Genomic DNA, 22741 nt, shown 5'->3' with positions numbered 1-22741 from the left:
AAGAAGAAGAAGAAGAAGAAGAAGAAGAAGAAGAAGAAGAAGAAGAAGAAGAAGAAGAAGAAGAATATTTAGGATTGCAATAGTGTCCTGGCAGTTTAGCTGCCCGGACATATCCCACACACACTTACCGGTCGGCGTATCTCAGTGTATTCAGCGTATGTTCAGTTGCTAAGTGACCAGGTGAAATGTTGGCAATCATGCATGTCATTGAGTCACCAACAAATGAGTCTTTCAAAACCTAGAAGGAGAACAATGTAGTCCAAAGAACAAGAGAGTTAAATAATCAAATTGGACCAAAAAATCAGCCATGACATCTATAGCAGAACCAGCAAGTTGCAAGTCTAAGTACCTGAGTAAGTTTGCTTTGTCTGAAAGGTGTGTGCGACTGCTCTTGATCAAGGGACCGGATACATTCTTTAAGCTGAGAAAAAAACAAGTTTAAACAAGTATTTTAGCAACAGAATGAGGACATTTGGGAGGGTTAAGACTTGGTTTTAGGGTTCGGTTAGAATTAGGTTTAGGTTACAGGCTCACAAGGGCCATAAGTGTTACAAAAACCTCAAGATGCTCCTCAAATAATACCAAAATGGTTGCTAAGAGCCCAATTAAAATCAGCCTAAAATGTGTATAAAATAGAGGGTTGGTTGGGCCACTGTACAGATAAGACAGTGGGATGTTATTTCTTAAACAAAGTACTCCATTTCTCCAGGGTCTCTGGATGGTTGAAGGCGGATCGCTGATGTGAGTATAATTCTTTAATCTACTGCAACTGTTCGATATGATGTTGGTTTCAAGGAGATCTTGTTAGAAACATGGAAAAAAAGAGGGAGATAGAGAAAAAGAAAAGAAATGGAGTTGTGATGGTTAAGATTATGGTGAAGTGCTAGGGAATGCATTAGGCCAATGAAGGTCCTCACAAAAATAGAAGTACAAGAATGTGTTTGTGTGTAAGTGTAAGTGTAAGTGTGTGTAGCTTACAGCCAACAGACTCTGGTTAATCTCAGCTCCTTCCATACGACTCTGCCTATCTGGTTCTTTGGTATCTGATGCCCTCTCACTTCCTGCCAGGTCCACAAACCACATTCTGCAGACACACAAACACCCAACATTCTACACTCAGTTATTTCACACCAATGCTACTGTACTGCACAATAACCCTAGCTGTGCTTTAAGGAGAAAAGACAAACCCATCATACACCACAATAAGCCTTCAATTTGATTAAAAAAAAACAACCAAAAAAAAAAACTTTGTCACTCACCTGCCAGCAATCTGCTGGTTCGGACCTCTTAGCTGAATCTGAAGCAAGGCATGGGAACGAGAGGAGAGCGGATTCACTCCACTCACCCCTTGTGTTCGCTCTTCTGTACCCTGTGAAATCACCTTTGTAAGGGCAATGAAGAATACAGGAGGGAGAAAAGGGACAGAGACAGACTGTTCAAAGAGATTGTCGTTGTCACTTAAAACATAGAAAAGCGTGGATTTTTTTTTCTTGTTGGGTAATATTTGAGTATTTACGGTACTCAAGAGTCTGCTGTTGGTCTGTGAGGATGTAAGCACAACCTGAGGTGCTAGATAGAGTTAATGTTGGACTTGAAGTATTAATATGTTCTAAAGGTTGGAAAGCTTATGAGAGCACCAGTTCCTGACTACATAGTGTAGACATGAGGACATTTTCAAGACAGGGGCGAACCTCCAGCAGTGAGCTAACTGAGTCCACTCTGACATCACGCAGCCCAACAATGTGAACCACCTTCTGTCCATCTTCCCTGGCAAACAACCTTATGATGGAAGAAAGAAAAAAAGAGATTAAGAGGGAGAAGAAATGGAGAATGAAAAACAATCAAGGTTTATCATGAATTGTCCCTGTCGGAAACTGGGGCATTTTTTTGATCAATTGCTATCTGGTCATCTTTTCTTTAACACAACAAAACACACACACACACACACCTTTTTCTGTGGTCCAACAGGTCATACAGCTGACCACAGTAGATTTCAAAGAAACTGACATACACCATCAAGGGCGGGTGCATGTGTGTGGTGGAGAGGAGAGCAAAAATGTCCCGGACTGCCAGTGAATACAACCCTGGTCTCCCAGAGGGTGAACCCAGCATGGTGTGAGTCTTCCCTGCACCTGTCTGGCCATATGCAAAGCAGGTGGCCTTGCCTCTGTGGATGCACACACAACACAAATTAAGATAGTTGTAAGGATCACAGATTCACAGACACATGAAAGAAAAACTACCTACAAGCATGTATTTCAAGCATCAGAGCTGACTCAGTTGGACTTTAGGTGTATGAATAGAAATTATGGTAGTATGACAACATAAACACCTCCATAAATACAACTACATCAATGCTGACCTACCCGTTGAGCATGTGTTGCACCAGAGGATATGCCGTTCTTAGATACACCTCCTCGTTGGAGCTCTCCTCCCCAAAAACCTGATCGAAGTAGAACTTGTGCTGCAGGGACATAAGAGCGTGTCTAGGTGACTAATGGAAACAACAGTTCTTGAAACTGGTCCAGTATTGAGCAAGAGGGCTGCACCTGGGAGCAGCAAAAAGGTTACACTGGAAACACACGGGGCATTTAGCACCGTCATTCTACATCCAGTGAAGTGCTTGTTTTGACAGGCTCAGATTGTTATTGTGTCTGACAACATTATAGAAAAGAGCCTACAAATAAAATGTTTTTCTTTACCTTTCAGTTGATCATGCCTGTTTGTTGTTGTGTGTAACAAAGTCTCGCTCAACAAAAAGTCTCATTCTGAAATCTTCCAGACTTTTCTACATTGTAGAAATCAGCTAAATATTTAGCCGTGACAGTGAAAATCGTTTAGATAACACTAGGCAACACTTACTGTCCTCCAGTCCAACACATTCTTCCTGGCACTCTCTCCAAGTCTCGCTAACGTTTCCACCGTTATCTTCCCGTAACAAGTCACCTCTCACTAGATATCAGAACGTGACCTCTCCTTGAACAAGTCTTGGCAACACACGATAAAAAACAGTCCAGATCAAGCAAATGGTAAAGGAAAACATTTATTTCTCTATAGGCTCTTGTCTGTAATGTTGCCAGACACTTAAAGACACCAGTCTGAGCCTGTCAATGGCAAAACAAGCACTTTTAGTGGATATAAACTGACAGTGGCAAATGCCCTGTGTATTTTCATTGTAGCCTGGCTTGCTGCTTCAGGCTGCAGCCCTCTCTGTCAATACTGGACCAATTTCAAAAATTCTTGTCTCCCTTAGTTATTTAGACACGTTAACATGGAAAAATATTTGGACACACTGCTATCTTTAGTTTTACCTACAGTATATGACAAAACATTGATTTATCATTGTCTCCTCTCTGGATATCATATGTACCTGTAGTATGTACTGTGTGAGATCCACGGCCTCTTTGCCTTCATGTACAATCACACACTCTCCACTTGGAGTTGTTACAACATCTGCCTCTCCTCTCCGGCACTCAGTGCGTGTCAGAGGTCTTTTCCTCACACACACAGTGATCCGCTGCCCTTCTGGTTGCCTGCAAAACACACACACACAAAGCAATCACAGACAATCAAAATCAGGACGATCATGTTCAAAGGAAACAATGCACATATGCAAACTTTATGCAAACTATCATTTAAAGAGAAACAAAGACGTGCATGCATAGGAAACCTTGCCTCAATGTGCTGTAGCTATTTGAATTCTTTATAATATTTTCTGAATGTCTTTCATGTTCAAAAAATTTATTTAACATACTGTAGCTGTCGTCACCAAGATATGACTTTGCCAGTAGGGAGTTACCAGTGAACACAACACAAACCACTGCCACTCACTTTTTGTTTGGAGCAGGAGGGGAACTCAGCGGTAGTCCGTAGTTGTAGCCGGCTGTTGTCTTTGATTCATAAACAGGTGTTGGCTTGTGTTCAGTAGCCATGTTATTGTTCATTTCTGTGATGAGTTTTTCCTTCCTAGAGATTCGTTTTCCATCTTTGTGCCCAACTGGTTTGTTGCTAAACCTATTTAACGCCCCTGTTGCAGGCCTGGGTTTTGGTTTGACACACTTTGGTGATAATCTAGCAGGAGAGGTGTACATGGAGTATCCTTCAAATGTTTTTGGCTCTGTGTTTGCTCCTGTATGATGATCAGATTGATGACTATGGACATCCAGTCTGTGGTTGTTCTTCCCTTTGCAGCCACATACCACAGCACTTCCAGTGTCAAGCTGCAGAGCTACGGCTGAGCCTTTGCCCTGGCCTGGCTCATTATTTCTGTTATGACTTGCGTAGACATGAACAGCGCCTTCTGGAGGAGACGATAGCTTCAGGTGGTGATCAGTGGTTTCAGAACTGAAATCAAGCCGCCTGCGAACGCTTGATGGTTTAGAAAAAATGGTTGTACTTAGCTTACTCACAACAGCACCCTTCTGATCATCATCATCATACACATCATCATAAGTAAAGCTATTATCTGCTACAGCGCAGTCTTCATCAGCATCATAATCATCATCACCATCCTCATATTCAAGATCAAGAGTTTTGACCATCTGGATCAGATGGAAGAGTCGAGTCCTGTCCTCCATAGAGCGGATTCCCAGGATGGAATAGTCCTCCATGGTCAGTGCTGAGAGGTGGGCTGCACGATGAACACCCACTGAGGTAAACCTGAAGGACAGGAGACGGAGGGAGACAGATGGTCAGAGGAGGAGGGGACAGGGCAAGTGTGAATTTGGAGGTAATGTGAGTGAGCTTACCTGGCATAGTGACGCTGCAGCCCAACGGCCTTCAGACACTCATACAGGCAGAGTGACATTTCCTCCCCTTCCTTTTCCCGCTCTTTTTCTCTTACTTCACTCCACCTGCCCTGGGAGTGGCAGACATGTCGCTTTAGTCTCTCCATCAGTGGGTAACACAAAGCAAAGGTGTGCAAGAAATGACCGTGCACAGAAAATATCTAAAAACAACTACAAGCTTGAGTCGTCACTACACAAGCTCCCTACTGCAACCACACTGCCTTCTCCAACACAGCATGTCCTTGTTGTTTTCTCTCCCTCAGTGATTCCTGTCAGAGACTGATGGCCAATAGTTGGGTCGGTCACTGTGTCATAACTACCACACTGCACAGTCGTGGTGGCAGGCAAAGCACACGACACTGGTATGATGCTGAAATCTGACACTTGGTCAGGATGGAGCCGGGGCAGCACGGAGCAGTCCTGTCACACATTTCTGCGCTGTAGCAAATATTATAAATATAGCTGACACAGACATGCAACTGTTGCATATTTGACTTCTACAGTAGATTGGCTGGCAGCTGCAGCAACACTGCCACATGGCATTTGGATGAGATCCTCGTCATATGCATGCTTAAGGTGAGGGTGCTGTTGGTTACTGTGTTCATGAAACAGCACACTTCGAGAGGTCTATGTTTCCTTCAGGCTGTGCCCCTGTCCCTACAGTGAACACGGGCTGGGATTTGAGTGTCAGCAACTGTTAATTCTGTGAATTGAATTACACTAAGAGAACCTGACGTGCAGTTTATATTACAGTTTTTTTAAAATCATTATTTAAGCAACACAGTGTAAAAAGGACTCAGTATACAGTTCAGAGTATACACAACAGTAACAGAAGGCCAGGGGGATCATACTACACGAAGATATTATAAGACATACAAATGTCAAGTGTCTTAACAGCCTTTTTGTTGGTCGAAATTGAGGATCAGTTTCATGTAGTGTTCAACATCATTCAGAAAAACACCAATATGAGGTTTATCATTGCTAAACTTACATTTATGGATAAAATACTTTGCCACAATCATTACCAAGTTAATTATAATAAAAGGTTCTGTCTTCATTTTTTAAAGAAACCACACATCACATTTTCCCCATAATAATGTAAAGTCTTAGAGATATGGTCCATGATAAATCTGCAAAAGTCCTTGCAGAATTTCTTGGTGTGAGAACAATGCCAGAAAAGGTGTGAAACAGTTTCAGAATGTTAATTACAGACAGAGCAGTTTGTGTTCATGTCTTTTTTGTATTTCTGCATGTAGTGATTGGCAGGGTAATATTAATTTTGAAGGACACTTCCTTAACCTTATTCACAATACAATTCCATTTTTATTATCATTATTATAATTTACTTTGATTTCATTTTATTTTTATTTTTATTTTATTTTATTTTATAGTACTTTATTCTATTTAATTTAATTTAATTTTCATATATTTTATTTTATTTTATTTTCATTTATATTACAGTCAGGCCAGCTTAGCCTCAGAGCATGAACTAAAGGAGTTGTCTCCAGTCCATTGCAAGGGTGGTCTGTTATTAGAACAAACCCACACCTCACAATAAAGGAAATATGTTGTGGTTTTAAGATTACTGCCACATCGAAAGAAACACGATACATTATTTTACATGACTAGATGCCTGCGCCTAGGAAATATTTGTTATACATGCTCTGCATGACTAACTATGAAGCTGTAAAGTTTCTCAAAATCTTAAGAATAAATGGAAAACTTACCTGAATCCCTTCAGAGTTTTTAGCAACAAAAAACAAATGAGTACGGTTTATCTAAACAGCAAACTGAACTAATACAATGCATTAATTTTTCACAAAGTTGCTAGCTTGAGCAGTATCACTATTTCCGTACACACAGTAGGTTTCCATGGCGACGAAAACAGTTTGGGGAGGGCGCTTTCTTTTCCCGCTGTGGTTCAGCACAACTCCAGTGCAGACAGGCCATGACTGGTAGGTTATACCCTACAGGTGGCAGAAAGCAGAATATCAGAGGGACAGCCGGTCACATTACACTCAGTGCAGGACGACAGAGAGATAATCCCTCAGAGGGCTTAATGCCCACCAGCAAACCTGCTGAGACAAAAAGCCTGCTCAGACTAAACCATTAGGACATTTGCCCTACTGTCTTTACATCACACTGTATGGAGAGCTGCGCTGAGTACTGGTGGAGATATATTTACTGGCTTTATTAATGATAAACATGTTTTTTTTATTGTTATTTCTTTGAGTTATTTTACACAATGTTTAGCTAATATAGTGTAGAGAGTAGTTGACAAAATGGTTTACCCCCTGATTTTTTTTTCTTTGAATATTATTATAACACATGAAAATGTTCTGTTATATCTGATACCAACATACCTCTTTCAAGTAGCCTATATTGAAATCGGGGCCGAGTCTCTTACAAAAACCTTCAGAGTTCCTCTTAGCTCATGTGATAATCTCTCCAGTGGTAAGATGGGCATGTTTTACATACCACATCTTAATGTCAGGAGGCTCTTCATCCAACCATTTTTGTAAAATTGTAATGCATGCAGCACACAAAGCTGTACCTACATTCATAGTAATCTTATCCCAGAACAAAATTATGTGGATTTACAGGTATATCAATCCGAAATATTTTCTTAATCACTCTTTGGACTAACAGCCAGAAAATTACATTTTGGGGGCATGACCACATGAGATAATTAGGCTATAAGTGCCACAGCTATTTTTACATTTCCCAAAATAATGATGAGCATGAGGGATCATATTTACATTGAACAGCTGGGATTACATGCAGTCTGTGACTAATCTTATATTGACTCTCATAGGATTTGTCAGAACATGTAATTTTCTTTGCATTTAACAACATTTTTCTCCACATCTCATCATCCAGTTGGGACCCAAATCTCCACTCCAGCGTTTTACAGTTGATAGCAGGGATTTTAACAAACATTTGATCATGACTATAACGACGAATTTTCTTCTTTAAAGAAGAGACTTTTAAAATGAAACTACTTTTATTAGTTTTGCTTACTTAACTTAAATATTGTTAAGTCATAAAGGGAAATGACGCCGCGGAATCTCGTTCATCGGCCTGTGTTTCACTGGGGACGACATTAGACGTAACACACAACACTGGCACTTCCTCAACTCAGCCCAGTAATGACTTATCTGAAACTCTTACGAAGTTTGCTTAGTATTTTATATTTTCATTCATGTCCAAATAAACAAAGCCGGCCGGTTTTATACAGATAAAGCCCTAGGTCGTTTGTATGTGTAATTTTAGCGAGATAAAGTGTCTTGTCGCGCGCTGGACATGGAGCCAAAATTATCAGCAACCAGTTGCCAGGCTACCAGATGAGGAAGACTGCCATGGCAACTAACTACAGAACTCAGAGGTGTCAGAGATGGAAACTGGCAGCATAATAAAAGGTAGGTTGATTTAATGCTTAGAAATATGGTGTTAATGTTTATCATAAACGCGTAGGAGCCGGATTAAAGAGGAGCTACTACTCCTTGTGAATGGTTTATGGTGTCTGTGTTAATTTCATGAATTAATTATTGATCTTCTGTGCTGAATAACGTGTCACATTATGTATCACCTACATAATTCTTCGAAAATACCAGCTTTCAATGAGAAGGGAAACATTTTGACTGGGGAGGAAAGAGAGATTACAGGTTATAGGAGTTTAAACCAGACAGACTCTGATGAATAAATAACATTTTCAAGTTTTTTGGTGTTTATATTTCATCTCTTCTCTCTCTGCGGCACTGACACTGACTCCTCTTTAGTCTCAGTCACTGTCTCACATTTCTTTCTGATTAAATAATAGATCCACTATGTTTTGCATAAACGTGTTCATCAGTATATAACTGATTGAGATTCACAGGTCAACATCTTATCCTGGTTCAGCGACAGAGATATATTGTGATGATCAGTTAGGGGTGAAACTTGAAATTTTAAACCTTCAAGGGCCAGCTCGTTTTCTTGAATAATTTCTTGATTGATTCAAGCCAACCCACAAAGAAACATTATGTCAAAGTAAAAGAAAAAGATGGAGGAATGACAATGCCTGTGCCTTGTGCTTTTCATGTGAATTGCATTGCGAGTTAACTAATGTGAATTAAGTCTGCATAAAAACAACATTCATTACTATCTATTTTACTATCATCATGTCTTCAAAGCTAAAATTATTCTTATTCATACCAGGAAACCTGCCGTAAGAAGTGAGCGACATGTCTTCTGAGGAGGAGACTTCTCAGACCTCCTCTTCTTCCTCCTCTCCCCCTCCCTCTTCCTTCTCCTCCTCCTCCTCCTCACCTCCCCCTGCCTCCCACTTCATCGGGAAGAAGGAGGACATTGTCAAGGCTGGGCGCATGACCAAGACTGTGAATGGATGCAGAGATGTGCTGGTCCTGCACCACCAGGGGCAGCTTCATGCAATGGACGTGCGCTGCTACCGTAAGCTCTGTGTGTGTGGGCGTTGTTGGTGTGGACATAATGAGTGAAGCTATAAATGTAAAGCCTGTCCTCGTCTTTAGTGTTTTATTCCTGTTGAAACATTTACAAAGATGTTGACATTCATTATCCTATTAATGACACTTGATTTTTATCTTACAGATTCAGGTGGTGCATTGCAGTATGGAGACATCGAGGTAAGTTGCCGACTGTTTTCTCTAAAGTTGCTGTAAAATAGCTGTTTAATGACTTCCACTGTAGCTGCTGCTGTCTTACCTCTCTAACACCTCTATGCTGTGTCACCATCAGGAGTTCAATGGGCGGTTGTGTATCGTGTGTCCGTGGCACAAGTACAAGATCACACTGGCAGAAGGGGAAGGTCTTTACCAAGCTGTGGATGATCCTACAGCCAGACCCCTGAGGACACACTGGCGCTCCAAGGGTGTCAAACAGAGGATTCACAAGGTCACTGAGGTCGACGGGAATGTGTATGTAACACTGAACGACTGCAGTGAGCCCATCGAGTCAGATGTCTACCAGACTGAGAAATTTAGGACTGGTTTACTGAAGGCCCAGCCAAAAGCCAAACCCAGGAATTAACTCAACACTTCAGGAAGAACAGTGTGGAAACCTTGAACATTTGTTTATCACAATTATAATTGTTATTAAAAAACTTGTAATATGTGTGTGAGCCAGTACGCCTGTAAAATTTATATGAGCCAGTCTAGGATAGTGAGGACAATATCTGACAATCATGTATGAATGATCATAGTAAGATGAATATAGGACATATAAACAGCGGTTGTAGGATGTGTGTCATTTCACTATGGATGTTTGAGTTTTATTATGTTTACACAGACTCTTTGGGACTGTGCTCTTGCTCTGATGGACACAGTTTGTTCCAGCAAGATCAGAAAACACGGCATTACTGAAGACAGTGATCGAATCAGCTGGAGTGATGTAGAAATGTCTCACATTTATTGTATGAAATTACTTTACATTCTAATACCGGCTTTTGCAGTTTTTGACACTGAACTGGAGCTGCTACAGAATGTTGTGCTTTTTAATTATTAAATGGTGTACAAATATACTGTTTATTTTTTGTAGAAAAATATGATGATTGTTTTTTATGTCCCATTGTCATGGTAAATGATATGAGAAATATTATGAGGCTGTTGTGTCATTTGTCAACACAGCTGAATTCTTTTGAACACAGATAGTAGATAATTATTACTTTGCTGATTTTACAACCAAAAAGTCAGCTTGTAAAATGTGATGCATTGTTATATATTAAACTACCCAATATAAAGTAGTCAAAGCTGTGCACAGTAGGTTGAGGTGCAGAAGTAAAATGCTACTTTCACATTATTGTAATAGAATAGAAGATACTTTATTCCCCTTGGGTAAATTCAGGTATCCAGCAGCTCACATATAGATCAAACACAACAATTACAGACAACAAATAAATATAAATATGCATAAAAAAAGAGTTTAAAACCAGGGATGAGAGCAATCAAAGAGTGGCAAGAGCTGCTCCTCTGTCCAGCCAGGATGTTGTGGGGAGAGTGGTTGAAATTGTCCATTCTGGCTTGCAGCTTATTACGTGTGCAGCCTGCAGTTCCCAGTAAGTCCAGTCCCCTGCCCAGCACTGAGCTGGCCTTTTAAACCAGCCTGTCAAGACGTCTTGCTGCTTCCCCAACAGACTAAAGCATGAAACAGGGCACTCACCACCACAGTCTGATAAAACGTGAACAGCAAATCCTTGCAGACGTCAAAAGATCTGAGCCTCCTGAGGAAGAAGAGGCAGCTCTGCCCCTTCTTGTACAGACCATCCGTATTAACAAACCAGTCCAGCCTGCTGTCCAGGAGCTGGCAGGGTGATTTTGATCTTCTGAAGTCTGCCACCATCTCTTTAGTCTTGAGGAAGCAGTTCTTATTGGTCCCTATACTACCCCTCCTGTCCACTTCGCACACATGCCACAACAGCTGTATCATCCAAATACTTCTGAATGTGGCGTGACTAGGAGCTATATTCGAAGTTGGATGTTTACAGTGTAAACAGGAACGGAGGGATTAGTAACAATAATGCACTAATATAATACCACAGTAATGGGTTATTTTCACAAGAAATACTTGACCTAAAGTGCATTTTGCTGATAAATTGTCAGCAACACATCCATAGTACATCCAGGAAGGTGATTTCACGTCCTTTGTCTGCTTTAACCTGATTAGGAGAAGTGTTCAGATAATTTACACAAGAATAAGTGGTATTTCGTAAAGTATTATAAGTGATACTCTGTACCTGAGGTTTTAAATGCAGAATGATTTCTTTGTAATTTAGCATTTTTACATTGTTGTATTGCTGCTTATCCTCGTGTAAAATATCTTATCACTTCTCCTAATCAGGTCTAATCAGGCAAAGTGAAAACACCTGTGTGGGTGCAGCATTGAAGTGTAGGTGGTGAATGTACGGTACAGTAAAACAGACGCTAGGTGGCAGCAGTGTGACAAGGTGGTGCCAACAGGGAACGTAGAAGAAGAAACGATAGCAGGTCGCACTGTCGCAGCCGGGTGACGCACAAAGCCTGTATAGTGTGGCTGATGTGATGGGGAAACTGGCTTAATTTTCATAAATGTCAGTTTTTACTTAACTATACATTGTCAGTATATCCAGACCTAGAAACGCTGCATTTTATTCGTACGTATAGAGCAAAGTTTCAGATCCAAAATGGACGCTAACAGAAGATAAACCTGCAGGACTCCAACAGTTATCACTTTTTGGTCTCTTCGTTTCAAACAAATATCCACCGTAATGGCATCAGGTAGGTCCGACTAACAGAGAATAAACTTATTTACAGTTTGCATGTTTTGTGTTGGACACTTAAAGTTTTAGAGAGGTGCTGGTTAGCTTGTTAAATAATTTCTTAAATATTTTCAGAGGATGAAATCAATCTGCTGGTCATCGTCGTGGATGTAAATCCGATATGGTGGGGGCAGCAAGCCCAACGTGAGACAGAGGTAGCGCTGTTCCGACTTATCAACAGTTTTCAGTTTGTAGTTTTTAAATGCGACTGAGGCTAAACAACACCTGCTGTGCTCCTGTCTCCGCCCAGCTCACCCTGTCCAAGTGTCTGGATGCAGTGATGGTGATGGGGAACTCCCACATGGCCATGGCCAGGACCAACAAGCTGGCTGTCATCGCCAGCCACTGTCAAGACAGGTAAATTTATAGTGGTGAAAAGTAATCAGGTACATCTACTGAAGTGAGAGGGACACTTTAAGTGTTTTACTCCACTACATTTGTTGGGGGTATATGTTCCCAGGGCCCTGTGTTGCCCAGCTCACTGTCCTCTTAACATGCCCCATTAAGGAGACATTTTAATCCTTTAATGTCCTTATCTTACTTTTTTCTTTGCATTTTTATTGCCTTGGGATTATGATAACAACAATCAATGCTAATTTTTTAAACAGACCCCATAGTTTTTTTCATAATAATGGTAAAACAGAAAAAAACAAAAACAAAATGTATATATTATGTGCTGTTATAATGCTTGTTATATGTTAGTATACCAACTTATAACAATTTGTGACCATGGTATTAGTGGTATTACTAGTATTAGTATTATTTCTACATACCCTAAAACTTACCCTAGAAGTTTATACAGTCCATACACAGAGATGTCACTATTCACAATCCTCACACTCAGTACAGTACATGTACAGACTGCCATCAGCCAACAACAAATTACACGCTGCCCATTGCACAACACATCTATTTTAGACAATCAAGTGTGCAACCATACTGTGTAACTGTATCTGAAGTGCACTTTGCTTTTATGTTTTATGTATTGTTGTCTCTGTTTTAAAATATTAATGTGTCTTTATGAAACATGCTTTACATATAATATACTGGATTGCTGTTCCTGTTCTGATGTATTACATGTGTCATTACACCTGCTAAGCTAAACTGGCACATTCACAGACATGTCCATTAATGTGCACTTTTCCTGTAACTTTAAACAGTATAAATGAATTATTTTATTCAATATTTCACAGAGAGATTCTGTCCAAAGTCCAAAAAATGGGCAGATATTTTTGCAGCAAAACTTTGTCTTTTCTTCTTTCCTACCTCATTAATCATCTCACTGCCTCCCACATTTATGTTGTGACCCTCTGAAGGGGGCTTGACCACTAGGTTGTGTACCCCAGGTTCACACTACATGACAATATTTAAAATGGTTAAAACTAGTTTCACCTTGACCAGCTACAACAATAAAATGCTACTGACAAGTGAATGCATCAGTATTAACAATCAGATGTTATATATAATTTATATATTATGTACACAAACCATTTCTTTGCAGAAGCAGCACTTTTACTTGTAATTGGGCAGTTTCACACTGTTGTTCTGGTGCTTTTACTAAGTAAGGATCTGAGTACTTCTGCCACCACTGTCAGTTTCCAGAGTTGAAGGGCTGGCTGCCTTAATAAATGCAATGTTTTGCTCCTGTCATTGCTTACATTTACATCTCTCCAACTTTCTATATTTCAGTCATTTCCTGTATCCCAGTAAGAGCTGGAGAGGCGGGGACAGCGGTGGTGATGATGCATCCTCCAGTGGCGATGGAAAATATGAACTCTTGTCTGTCGCCAATAACCTCATCGCTGAAGAGATCAGGAATCTTATGTCAAAAAGTAAGTGTGTGTTTTTATGTGAATCAAACTAACAGCAGATGAAAGTGCATATGCTTTCTCAACATACTAAAAGCAAAAAAGTTTGGTCACTGTCTTCGCTGTTATTGTGATGTATTTATAACTTTATTTTTTAAGTGTTTTTACTGTCGCTGTTTGTGAGCTCTTGGAATTTACACTGTGTCTTCATGTGATTACAGCTGAAGTGAGGGGAAATTCAACCGATACTTTGTTGGCTGGATCGCTTGCCAAAGCTCTTTGCTGTATCCTTTCAATAAAAACTTTTTAAAGTTTTATCATTTATGACAGTGGTTCCCATGTGGTCCAGCCACAGGCTCCAGATTGCTCCTCAGTCATCAGTTCAAGGTCCACAGAGTTTCATATATTCAGCATCATACTTGTGTTCGGCCATGTTGTCGAGCTAGTTTGTTGTCACTATCACATAGCTGTTACTCAGTCTATAGCAGGAAATAGCACTTCAAAATTAAGGCTCTGTACCAAAAATTCACTGCACTTCAAAATAAAGTGTGTGTTGTATGTTAAGACTTTCTCTTGCTTAGATAATGGATGCCTTCGCTGATCAAGTTGAAATAAATGTCTGCATAGTACTTTCCATCATTTTTCTTCTGTATACAGCAGTGAGCATGGGTGAGAAAGAGGTTAAGGTGTTTTCCTTATTTTTCTTAATTCTTTAATATCAGATATTCACAGAGTCTCAAAAGACCTTGACGGTAATCGAATTATTTTATCGTGAAGTTAATGATGCTCTTAAATGTGTTCAGTTTTTCTTTTTAATACTTATGTTTCTTTTTTTCTTATTTAGTTGGACAGGACTTGAAATCCAGAATATTGGTAAGCCCTGAATGGTCTCATTTCACGAGTGCTTTTTGTTTTATTCCGTGACTTTGAGCACCGTTTCTGTACTGTATTGTTTAGGTGATAAAAGCAGCGGACGACTGCGCCCTCCAGTACATGAACTTCATGAATGTCATTTTCGCTGCCCAGAAGCAGGTAAAGGGATTGAGCTTGCTTGTGTTTTCTGTTTTCTTATAATATGTATATTTATTAGAAAATCAATTTGTTTTGTGTTTTGCAACAGAACATCCTGATAGATGCCTGTGTGTTGGACTCGGACTCAGGCCTTCTGCAGCAGGTACATTGTCAGGACTTTAACAATACTGCAAATTGTATCCCGAGAGCAAGTACCATCCGAAAGTACCAAGCTACTCATGCATTGATATTAAATAGCTAATTTTATCTTGTCTATATTCTTTGTATTCTGTGTGTGTATATATACCCAGTTTTTTACCTTCAGATGTTTGTTTTACAGGCTTGTGATATAACTGGAGGACTGTACCTCAAGATACCACAGAAAGTTGCTCTGGCCCAATACCTTCTGGTGAGAATACAACACAGATTCGATTCATCCCATCTTTCTGTGAAGGGGGCTGTTTTGTGTTGACGGTGGTGTTTTCTGAACAGTGGGTGTTCCTGCCCGACTCTGAGCAGCGCTCACAGCTGGTGCTGCCGCCGCCTGCACATGTGGACTATAGAGCTGCGTGTTTCTGCCACCGTAATCTGATCGAGATCGGCTACGTGTGCTCAGTTTGTCTGTCAAGTAAGTTTAATTCACTGTTAAAAGAAACAAATGCGTAACTGTGATCTTTATACAGGGAACCCACGCACTATTTTTAATTATTTATAAAGAACTTTAAACGCAAAGTTGATCCAAAGTGCTCTTACGGCACAAACAGAAACAAAGGAAAGAGAGAAACGCAAGTCTGAGTGATAATAGCAGTAAAATAATAATAAGATAGTAATAACAGTGATGGAAACATATCATTTCTGTTATAATTGCACCTATAGTATAGTGTTTTTTAATAGTGTGACAGTAACACCAACTTCTCATCTTCTTTTGAAGTATTCTGCAACTTCAGCCCCATCTGCACGACATGCGAGTAAGTCTTTAAAAATATATGTAACAGAAATCTTTAATACAAACCCCCCCCTTCTCTGAACACTGTTGATATACATCTGAAATATACAATATGATTTCATCTTCACTGTGTCTACATTTATATCATCTAAAACCTCTTTCTTTTTAGGACTGCCTTCAAAATCCAGCTACCACAGATAGTCAAGCCCAAAAAGAAGAAACTCAAGCAACCTATGTGATTTTTGCTCAGATTACACTAATGTGTTGAATTTAGTTTCCTTTTTTGATATTCAGATTGTACCATTTTGTTTGAGTCAAGCTTGAGTGTCATCCTAGACATGTCTTTGAGGCTGTGGGGCCATATGAACATGTTGTTGACTAATACTGTCTTTACATGTACATGGAAGCTGATGCTTAACTTGATGTCCTCAAAATAATATAATGCTCGATAATTCCAGTTTCATCTCAGGAGTTTCAAGTTCACCCCACCCCAAAATATTTCTAATTTGTAGAAACAATTGTTTTCCAGACAAACATCTAAAACAAACTCAAACATTTGGCCTCGGTTTGTGACATTTGCTTAATTATTTTGTTCACATTGACTTAAAAAAAACAAAACTGGCAGACAGCTTCAAGTTGTTCAGGATGTTGGGTAAAGATATTTCACTCAGCCTTTGTGTAAATAGAGTTACTGCTTTTTTTGTGATGTACATTTTTATATAATAAAAAAGACTTTGTTCTTAAAAATGTTTGTCACACAGCTTTTTGCATGTCTCATATTGTGGATTTTTCATCATAAATAGTTCAGATTATTCACGTGTCTTTATATTAATGAGTGCATGAGTTACGTTCAGCTTTTAAACAGGTGAAGAAGTTGTATTAAACTCTTGACCGAAGTTAACTTCAAACAAAATCTTTATTATTTACATGTGGAATAAACATTTTGATGATAGTGTGAAACCAACATTTGCTGATTCGCTGTTGCTCCTGCATATTAACATTTGATGGGTCACCCTTTTTCACAAGAGTTGAAAATAAGCCTTTATTAAATCTGTAGAAAAGTTAATTATTTTTCAAAGTCCCCAGTCATCAATTTTCAGTGTCTGTTGATCATGTCAGATAGTTACAAGATATTCAATAACTACTCCAGATTTTGTCATGGATACCCTTATTTAACCTCACAAATCCTGGGTAGTACTGTAACACCAAAAGTACCACTTGCACACCAGATAAAGATTAATGTAATTTACTAATTGCAATGAACACTGAGCTGAATAAGTGCTCCTGTATAAAGAAAACAGAACCAAATTGGATGAAGAAATTGAGAAATTCAACAGGTGGAGATGTCTGGAGTTTGTATAAAGTCAGGTTGAAACCATCCAGGTGTAACTTCAGTGGAGGAATTCACAATTGAAATTCTGCACGTCAAGGTGATCATCGCTGGATTGGAACAATGTTGCATCTGAAGGAGAGAACACGGACAGACTTGTGACTGATGTGCACCACTTTATACCTGCCAGTCATGAGTCATTACAGAGTTATCTTACCAATGTCAATGCTATTTAACTACTGTATGGGAAATATGTGTTTAGCTGACTGGAAGCTTTTCAGCAGCTTTGTTCTGGTAGAGTTCATAGCTTTTTGTTTCTACATATCAGCTGATCGACTGATGAATCGATGCCAATCTGTATACATGACTCTAATTGTGTCTGTAGCACTCACCCCAGCAGTCCTCTGCCTGACCATCGCTGTGGAGTCAGGCTCATCTGAGCTTTCTGGCCATCCCGGATAACTGTGACACGTAATGGTTTCTGTGAAAGGACATGATTTTACAGTTTATATAACAGACATTAACTATGTTTAACAAATATAAGAAGGGATGCACAATATTGGATGCTTTGCTCATTTCCCGTATTCCTTATTTGACCGATAACCAATACTGACATCGATATATACACTTTTTTCACCACCTAATGTTAGTGATCATTAAGTCTCTTCTGTAGTGGAATTAACGTCATTACTCTAATCGCTGATGGAAACATGAAATATAATGCTTTTCAATGTATGTAATATTCATTTGTTGTGCAAAATAAGGAAAAGCATGTTGGCCAATTCTGATATTGGCTGATACCGATGATGTATCATTATTATCAGCATGTTGGACAATTCCGATATTTCACTTTAAAGCCAATATCGGCCGATACCGATGATGTGCCGATTTTATTGTGCATCCCTAAATATAAGCTATGGCTGGGCAGTGAGAAAAAAAAGATAAAACCAGATTGCCACGAGAATGTCTTCTAATTTTAACAAAAAGTCTAACACAATGGTTCTTAAATGGTGTGCCATGATGCCAATCCAAGTGTGCCATGATGCCAATCCAAGTGTGCCATGGGATTTTGTGATAACAACACATTATTACTGCAACATTCAACTGGGCCTGTACAAGAAGTCTGTCTTATTTTTTCTTATTTTTATTGTCGTATGTGATGATAAGAGTGCTAACACATGTTATGGAAGCTATTGTGCACAGATATAAATATAGGTGTGTCTTGAGATTTTGGCTTGCCCTTTAATGTGCCTTGGGCACAAAAATGTTGAAAACCACAGGTCTAACAGATACGTAAAAAAAATCTAAAGCTAATAAAGAAATATATTGAAAGGAAGTCAAACCTCTCTCAGGGATTTCATAAATCCCTCTGTGATAAATCTGGTTTCGTATTAATATCCTTAGACATCACACAGCATCATAAAACAATACAGTTACCACAACACAAAGTGACAGATGTAGATTATGTCAGTAACTCACCCCTTCACTGTGCTGTACCACAGACGCGATATTCTGGAGGTTCTGAAAGTTCCCCGTGTTCACAGACCCAAACTCAATGACTTCATCACCAACTCTGAGACCCTTTGGAAAAAAAGCGACAATACTATGTTCAACTACAACAAAAACAGCTTATTTACGTAGTACCCTACTACATTTGTTTACATATTATTTAATTTATATGCATTTGGTTAACAAATAAACAGATAGGCTGGGAGCCAGGTCCAGCCCAAATTATGGCAAAAAGTTTTAGTGTTAAGACATGCATTTAGCAGTAGCATCTGGAATTTCCTTCACTTTAAGTGTTCTTGATAATATGAAGTCCTGCTGTCATTTGTTTATTGGGTCGTACCGATGTCAATCTGCTATTAACCAATCAACGCTTATCAAAGATGAGTCTCCTGACCATAGACTTGACCAAACGGGTCTCTAGCTGGGTGGGACATACTGTAACAGACAGATGCTTATCAAACCAGGAAACAGAGAGACACAGAGAGCGTGCGACCGAGCAGAGGAGAAAAGTTAACACAGAGACGCTGAACATTCTAAGTTCATAAAACCTATATTAGTTACTGTGTTTGTTTTGTTACCAGCAGGGGTTTTGTATCAGTCTGTAGCTCTGTTAAAACGCCAGAGGAGCGTGTCTGAAGCTATTTTCAGTCCATAGTTTGTTGAGCTACATAAACTCTGAGCTTGGAGTTTCAGATTGAGTATGGACACTGATAACTGTGAGAAACAAAACATCTGTAGTTTAAAGACAGAATGTTTATTAGTGTTTGTGAATTCTGGGGATAGTGTGCTTCGGGGGATAAGACCAGAGCCGGAGCAGTAGAAGTTCTCTGGGACTTGCCACTGCACACCGGAGGATCCAGATTCACATCTGGCCACGGAGAGGGTTGCCTCTATCACATTGCTCACGTGGACAGGGTTGAACACGGTTGTCTACAGTTTACAGATATTTCCAAGGTACAGTGAGTAAAAACATGACATCTCTCAAGGTTATCAAATGAGCTCCAACATGACTGGTATTATTACTCTTTTTCTTTTCTTTGAGGTATCTGAACATTGTAAAGGTGCTGTTAACCAAATTTGGGAATAAATACCCGTGTTGACACATTTAATTTCTGTTGTTTAAATCCACTCATGCTCTATAACACTGTGTAGCTTTTGCTTTTATTAGAGGCTATAGCGTTAGTGCAGTATTGTGCATGGGAGCAGCGTGTCTTCAGGGCCTTAAAATAGTCTTAGATTTGAATTTCTGAGGTCTTAACTACTACAAACATTTTATCTAATTTCATTTATCCATTTTTTTATTTCTTTATGTGAAAATGAGTGAAGCCTTTCTATGTAAAAGTCCACATTTGTAATGTTACAAATCTTTAAAAACTATAATACTGTCATTTTACTTCATACTTGCACTGAGCTCTTGGCAAAATGAAGACTGACTTAACTTACTCTAATAACCATATTCCTACATAACACTTAACACCTCTGCACAAGACCACATGTATACTACTGATCTGCAATGCTTACCTGCGATGCTTAAATAAGTAAAATGTGATTTATCCAAAAATATGTTCTAAATCTGGTTAAAAGGTGTCCTGAACGGGTCTTAAAGAGCTTTAAATGTAACTGTCTGATACCTGTAGACTTTAAAAGCTCACCAAGCAGTATGGCTTCATAATTTGCTAACATGGCCTCTCTACACCTTGGTCAGGTTTATACGCCCATAGTAGACACATCCCTTCATTTCTTCACTTCAAAGAATTGTGATGGTTTATCCAAAACAACTACCAGATAGAAAGGCATAGTTCACATCACTCACAGCTCCAGAGGCGGGTGAGCCTTGTGTCACAGCATCCACCCGTGCAAAGGGAGGTGGAAGAGTGTCCTGATGCTCCATCGCCTCCTCCCCGGCTCCCGCCTCATCCTCTTCCCTCTTTGCTTTCTCTCGAGCATGCAGCTTGTGCAGGGCTTCTTCTATCTCCTCCATGATGGCCTTGTGATCGTTCTGCAGGCCTGAAAGACATGATCAAAGCATTACTTTAAAAATGGAAATATTCATTAGGTGCAGACCTACAGTGATATATTGACATAATAAAAGCTGGTATCATCTTTAAAAAGTGATATTAGTATCAGTCCAACTTAAGTTACTGACAATATTTGGCCAGTTGTGGCATCATGTCATTTTTCTGTCAGTATGCCTCAACAAATTTAGATGAAGAAATTCTAAACGTGCTTAGTTGACTCAGTTGGTTTCAATGACAGGCTCATCCCTATACTGCTTGGTCAAGTTATTACAGTTTTGTGTTTTCCATTTGTTCATTTCATTTGTATCATTTTGTCGCATGGAATACTGTAACTTTATTATGTTGATCTCTTCTGTATGCAGGACCTCTACTGCACATCTGTCTGTCCTGAAAGAGGGATCCCTCCTCAGTTGCTCTTCCTGAGGTTTCTTCCATTTTTTATTCCTGTTAAAATTTATCTGTCTTATCATCTAGAGCCCTCCGAGGCAGTTTGTGATATGTGATATTTGGCTTTATAAATAAAACTGAATTGAATATTTTATGTTTATTTCGTTTTTATTTTTTTGTTTTCCATTCAGTTTAGCTTTGATTTTTTAAAATTTGTTATTATCATTTTTATTTTTTCATTTTTTTTTTTTTTTAAAAATTTAGTTCAAGCTATTTTTTATTTTTGAAAATGTTTCGTTTTGGTTTAGTTTTTATTCATTTCAGTATTAGTGCTAGTTTTTTCATTATAATACAGGGGTTATTTGTCAGGGGCGAATATTTAAGAAGTTCAGAATAGGTTTTACAACACAAACACTACACTTTGTGAAGGCATAGCAATAAAACCAATGACTGTCCTAGTGTAATCTGTGTTGAGCTCGATGGTGTGGCCTGGCAGTACAATAAGGCATCCAAGGCTCTCTGATGATGTTTAAAAATCGTTTATTCACATGGATGAATGTGGATAAAGGATTGAAGGCAACTGACTCAGTAATTTAGACAGCCCAGTATCAGTAGACAATGCGTCCTCGTGCTTATTTTGTTGACAAATAGACAAAAGACTAAAACTAAATATTCCTGTATATTTTCTCATTTTATTTTGGTTAGTTTGTAAGTACACCATATCTTTATATGTTTGTCCCATCATGTGTTATACAGTATTCTGTGACCCGTCACGATCCGTGACCCAAACCACTCAACAACTCACACAGCTCGACTGGAGCCTGGTGCTGGGTCACAGATGTTGACGTTACACCTGCTACCAGAGAAAACACCAGAACAAAACACACACACTGCTGCTTACATGAAATACTGTGTCTTGCTGTCCTGATCTGGTACAAGTTAACATCTGCTCGGGGGTAGCCCTCTGCATCAACCAGGGGGTCTGCAACTCCGACACCTTGCTGTAAGTAGAGTTAACAGTTAAATAAAGAAAGGAAGCCATGTTTGGCTAACATTTGGCTAGCATTTGGCTAGCATTTGGCTAGCATTCACAACCAACGGCTGTAGCTTTGTGTTAGCTTTGGGTTAGCTTAGTGCAACATGTATGTCTAACTGACAAACTTACGTCTTCCAAAACATCGTAATAGGCTTTTATCTGCTCTTCAATTTCATCTTTCTTTTTAATAAGGTTTTGTACGTCTTCCATTGTTATTTCAGACGTTTCAGCATTTTTGTGGGTTTCCTCTGTCATCTTCATGGTTGCCTGTCACGTGACGTGACGTGACGTCAGAGATTAGGCTTCCTGTTGTTGTTCTTGGTAGATGTGTGTGGGCTCTGCTGCCCCCTACTGGTCGATGACAAAATCTCTAAATGTAGTCCTGTGGCCACCTAGTAATTTACAAGCCTGTTTTCATTTCCAGAAAATTGTGAGCAGCAAACACTTAATTTCCTGCACTCTGGTGAATTGTTATACACCAATTTATGTCTTTTCTGCATCAGCTTATGGTGTAAATTCATTTTAATTTTGTCAAAAATAAAGTCTGCCAGTACTTTTTTGTTTATTTGCTTTTATTTATTTCGTTTTCAGTGATGGGGG

The 22741-nt window shown here is 39.3% G+C and overlaps 4 protein-coding genes across 4 annotated transcripts in view; 2 read left to right on the top strand and 2 right to left on the bottom strand.

Moving 5' to 3' along the window:
• Positions 1 to 6771, bottom strand: part of LOC126394445 (uncharacterized) — a 13409-nt gene extending 6638 nt beyond the window's left edge. Inside the window, exons 1-11 of the mRNA XM_050051259.1 lie at positions 6515 to 6771; positions 4749 to 4858; positions 3832 to 4659; positions 3371 to 3533; positions 2367 to 2464; positions 1949 to 2167; positions 1692 to 1779; positions 1260 to 1381; positions 979 to 1084; positions 350 to 421; positions 129 to 238 (exon numbers count right to left, since the gene is read on the bottom strand). Coding sequence (XP_049907216.1) covers positions 129 to 238; positions 350 to 421; positions 979 to 1084; positions 1260 to 1381; positions 1692 to 1779; positions 1949 to 2167; positions 2367 to 2464; positions 3371 to 3533; positions 3832 to 4659; positions 4749 to 4807 — 1865 coding nt within the window. The 5' untranslated portion in view covers positions 4808 to 4858; positions 6515 to 6771. The remainder of the gene's footprint in view (positions 1 to 128; positions 239 to 349; positions 422 to 978; positions 1085 to 1259; positions 1382 to 1691; positions 1780 to 1948; positions 2168 to 2366; positions 2465 to 3370; positions 3534 to 3831; positions 4660 to 4748; positions 4859 to 6514) is intronic.
• Positions 6772 to 7900: 1129 nt separating this feature from the next.
• Positions 7901 to 10388, top strand: LOC126394363 (Rieske domain-containing protein). The gene is made up of 4 exons (XM_050051137.1): positions 7901 to 8206; positions 8985 to 9236; positions 9396 to 9430; positions 9543 to 10388. The coding sequence occupies exons 2-4, from the start codon at positions 9011 to 9013 to the stop codon at positions 9831 to 9833; spliced, it is 552 nt and encodes a 183-aa protein (XP_049907094.1). The 5' UTR covers positions 7901 to 8206; positions 8985 to 9010; the 3' UTR covers positions 9834 to 10388.
• A 1396-nt stretch (positions 10389 to 11784) lies between these two features.
• gtf2h3 (general transcription factor IIH, polypeptide 3) lies at positions 11785 to 16821 on the top strand. The gene is made up of 13 exons (XM_050050498.1): positions 11785 to 12055; positions 12172 to 12251; positions 12347 to 12453; positions 13786 to 13928; positions 14126 to 14188; positions 14627 to 14656; positions 14749 to 14777; positions 14862 to 14936; positions 15025 to 15078; positions 15256 to 15324; positions 15408 to 15543; positions 15847 to 15883; positions 16031 to 16821. Exons 1-13 carry the CDS (start codon positions 12046 to 12048, stop codon positions 16098 to 16100), a joined length of 903 nt encoding a protein of 300 aa, XP_049906455.1. The 5' UTR covers positions 11785 to 12045; the 3' UTR covers positions 16101 to 16821.
• psmd9 (proteasome 26S subunit, non-ATPase 9) lies at positions 16759 to 22454 on the bottom strand. The gene is made up of 6 exons (XM_050050499.1): positions 22271 to 22454; positions 22007 to 22106; positions 20514 to 20707; positions 18671 to 18772; positions 17584 to 17672; positions 16759 to 17323 (listed from the first exon to the last, which is right to left on the bottom strand). Exons 1-6 carry the CDS (start codon positions 22400 to 22402, stop codon positions 17296 to 17298), a joined length of 645 nt encoding a protein of 214 aa, XP_049906456.1. The 5' UTR covers positions 22403 to 22454; the 3' UTR covers positions 16759 to 17295.
• Positions 22455 to 22741: the final 287 nt, after the last annotated feature.

The sequence above is a fragment of the Epinephelus moara genome, chromosome 8 (genome assembly GCF_006386435.1).
Source record: "Epinephelus moara isolate mb chromosome 8, YSFRI_EMoa_1.0, whole genome shotgun sequence".
NCBI classification, from domain to species: Eukaryota; Metazoa; Chordata; class Actinopteri; order Perciformes; family Serranidae; genus Epinephelus; species Epinephelus moara.
This window is presented reverse-complemented; position numbering and strand designations above follow the sequence as displayed.

Bases quoted from the DNA above. Each gene is read 5' to 3' on its own strand.
- psmd9 (XM_050050499.1), bottom strand. From the start codon at position 22,402: ATGAAGATGACAGAGGAAACCCACAAAAATGCTGAAACGTCTGAAATA. The intron at 22,107-22,270 runs GTAAGTTTGTCA...CTCTACTTACAG, and splicing joins ATTACGATGTTTTGGAAGAC to CAAGGTGTCGGAGTTGCAGA. The intron at 20,708-22,006 runs GTAAGCAGCAGT...CATGTCTTTCAG, and splicing joins AGCAAGACACAGTATTTCAT to GCCTGCAGAACGATCACAAG.
- gtf2h3 (XM_050050498.1), top strand. The intron at 15,325-15,407 runs GTGAGAATACAA...TTTTCTGAACAG, and splicing joins CTCTGGCCCAATACCTTCTG to TGGGTGTTCCTGCCCGACTC. The intron at 15,884-16,030 runs GTAAGTCTTTAA...CTTTCTTTTTAG, and splicing joins CCCATCTGCACGACATGCGA to GACTGCCTTCAAAATCCAGC.
- LOC126394363 (XM_050051137.1), top strand. From the start codon at position 9,011: ATGTCTTCTGAGGAGGAGACTTCTCAGACCTCCTCTTCTTCCTCCTCT. The intron at 9,237-9,395 runs GTAAGCTCTGTG...TTTATCTTACAG, and splicing joins AATGGACGTGCGCTGCTACC to ATTCAGGTGGTGCATTGCAG. The intron at 9,431-9,542 runs GTAAGTTGCCGA...TGTCACCATCAG, and splicing joins TGCAGTATGGAGACATCGAG to GAGTTCAATGGGCGGTTGTG.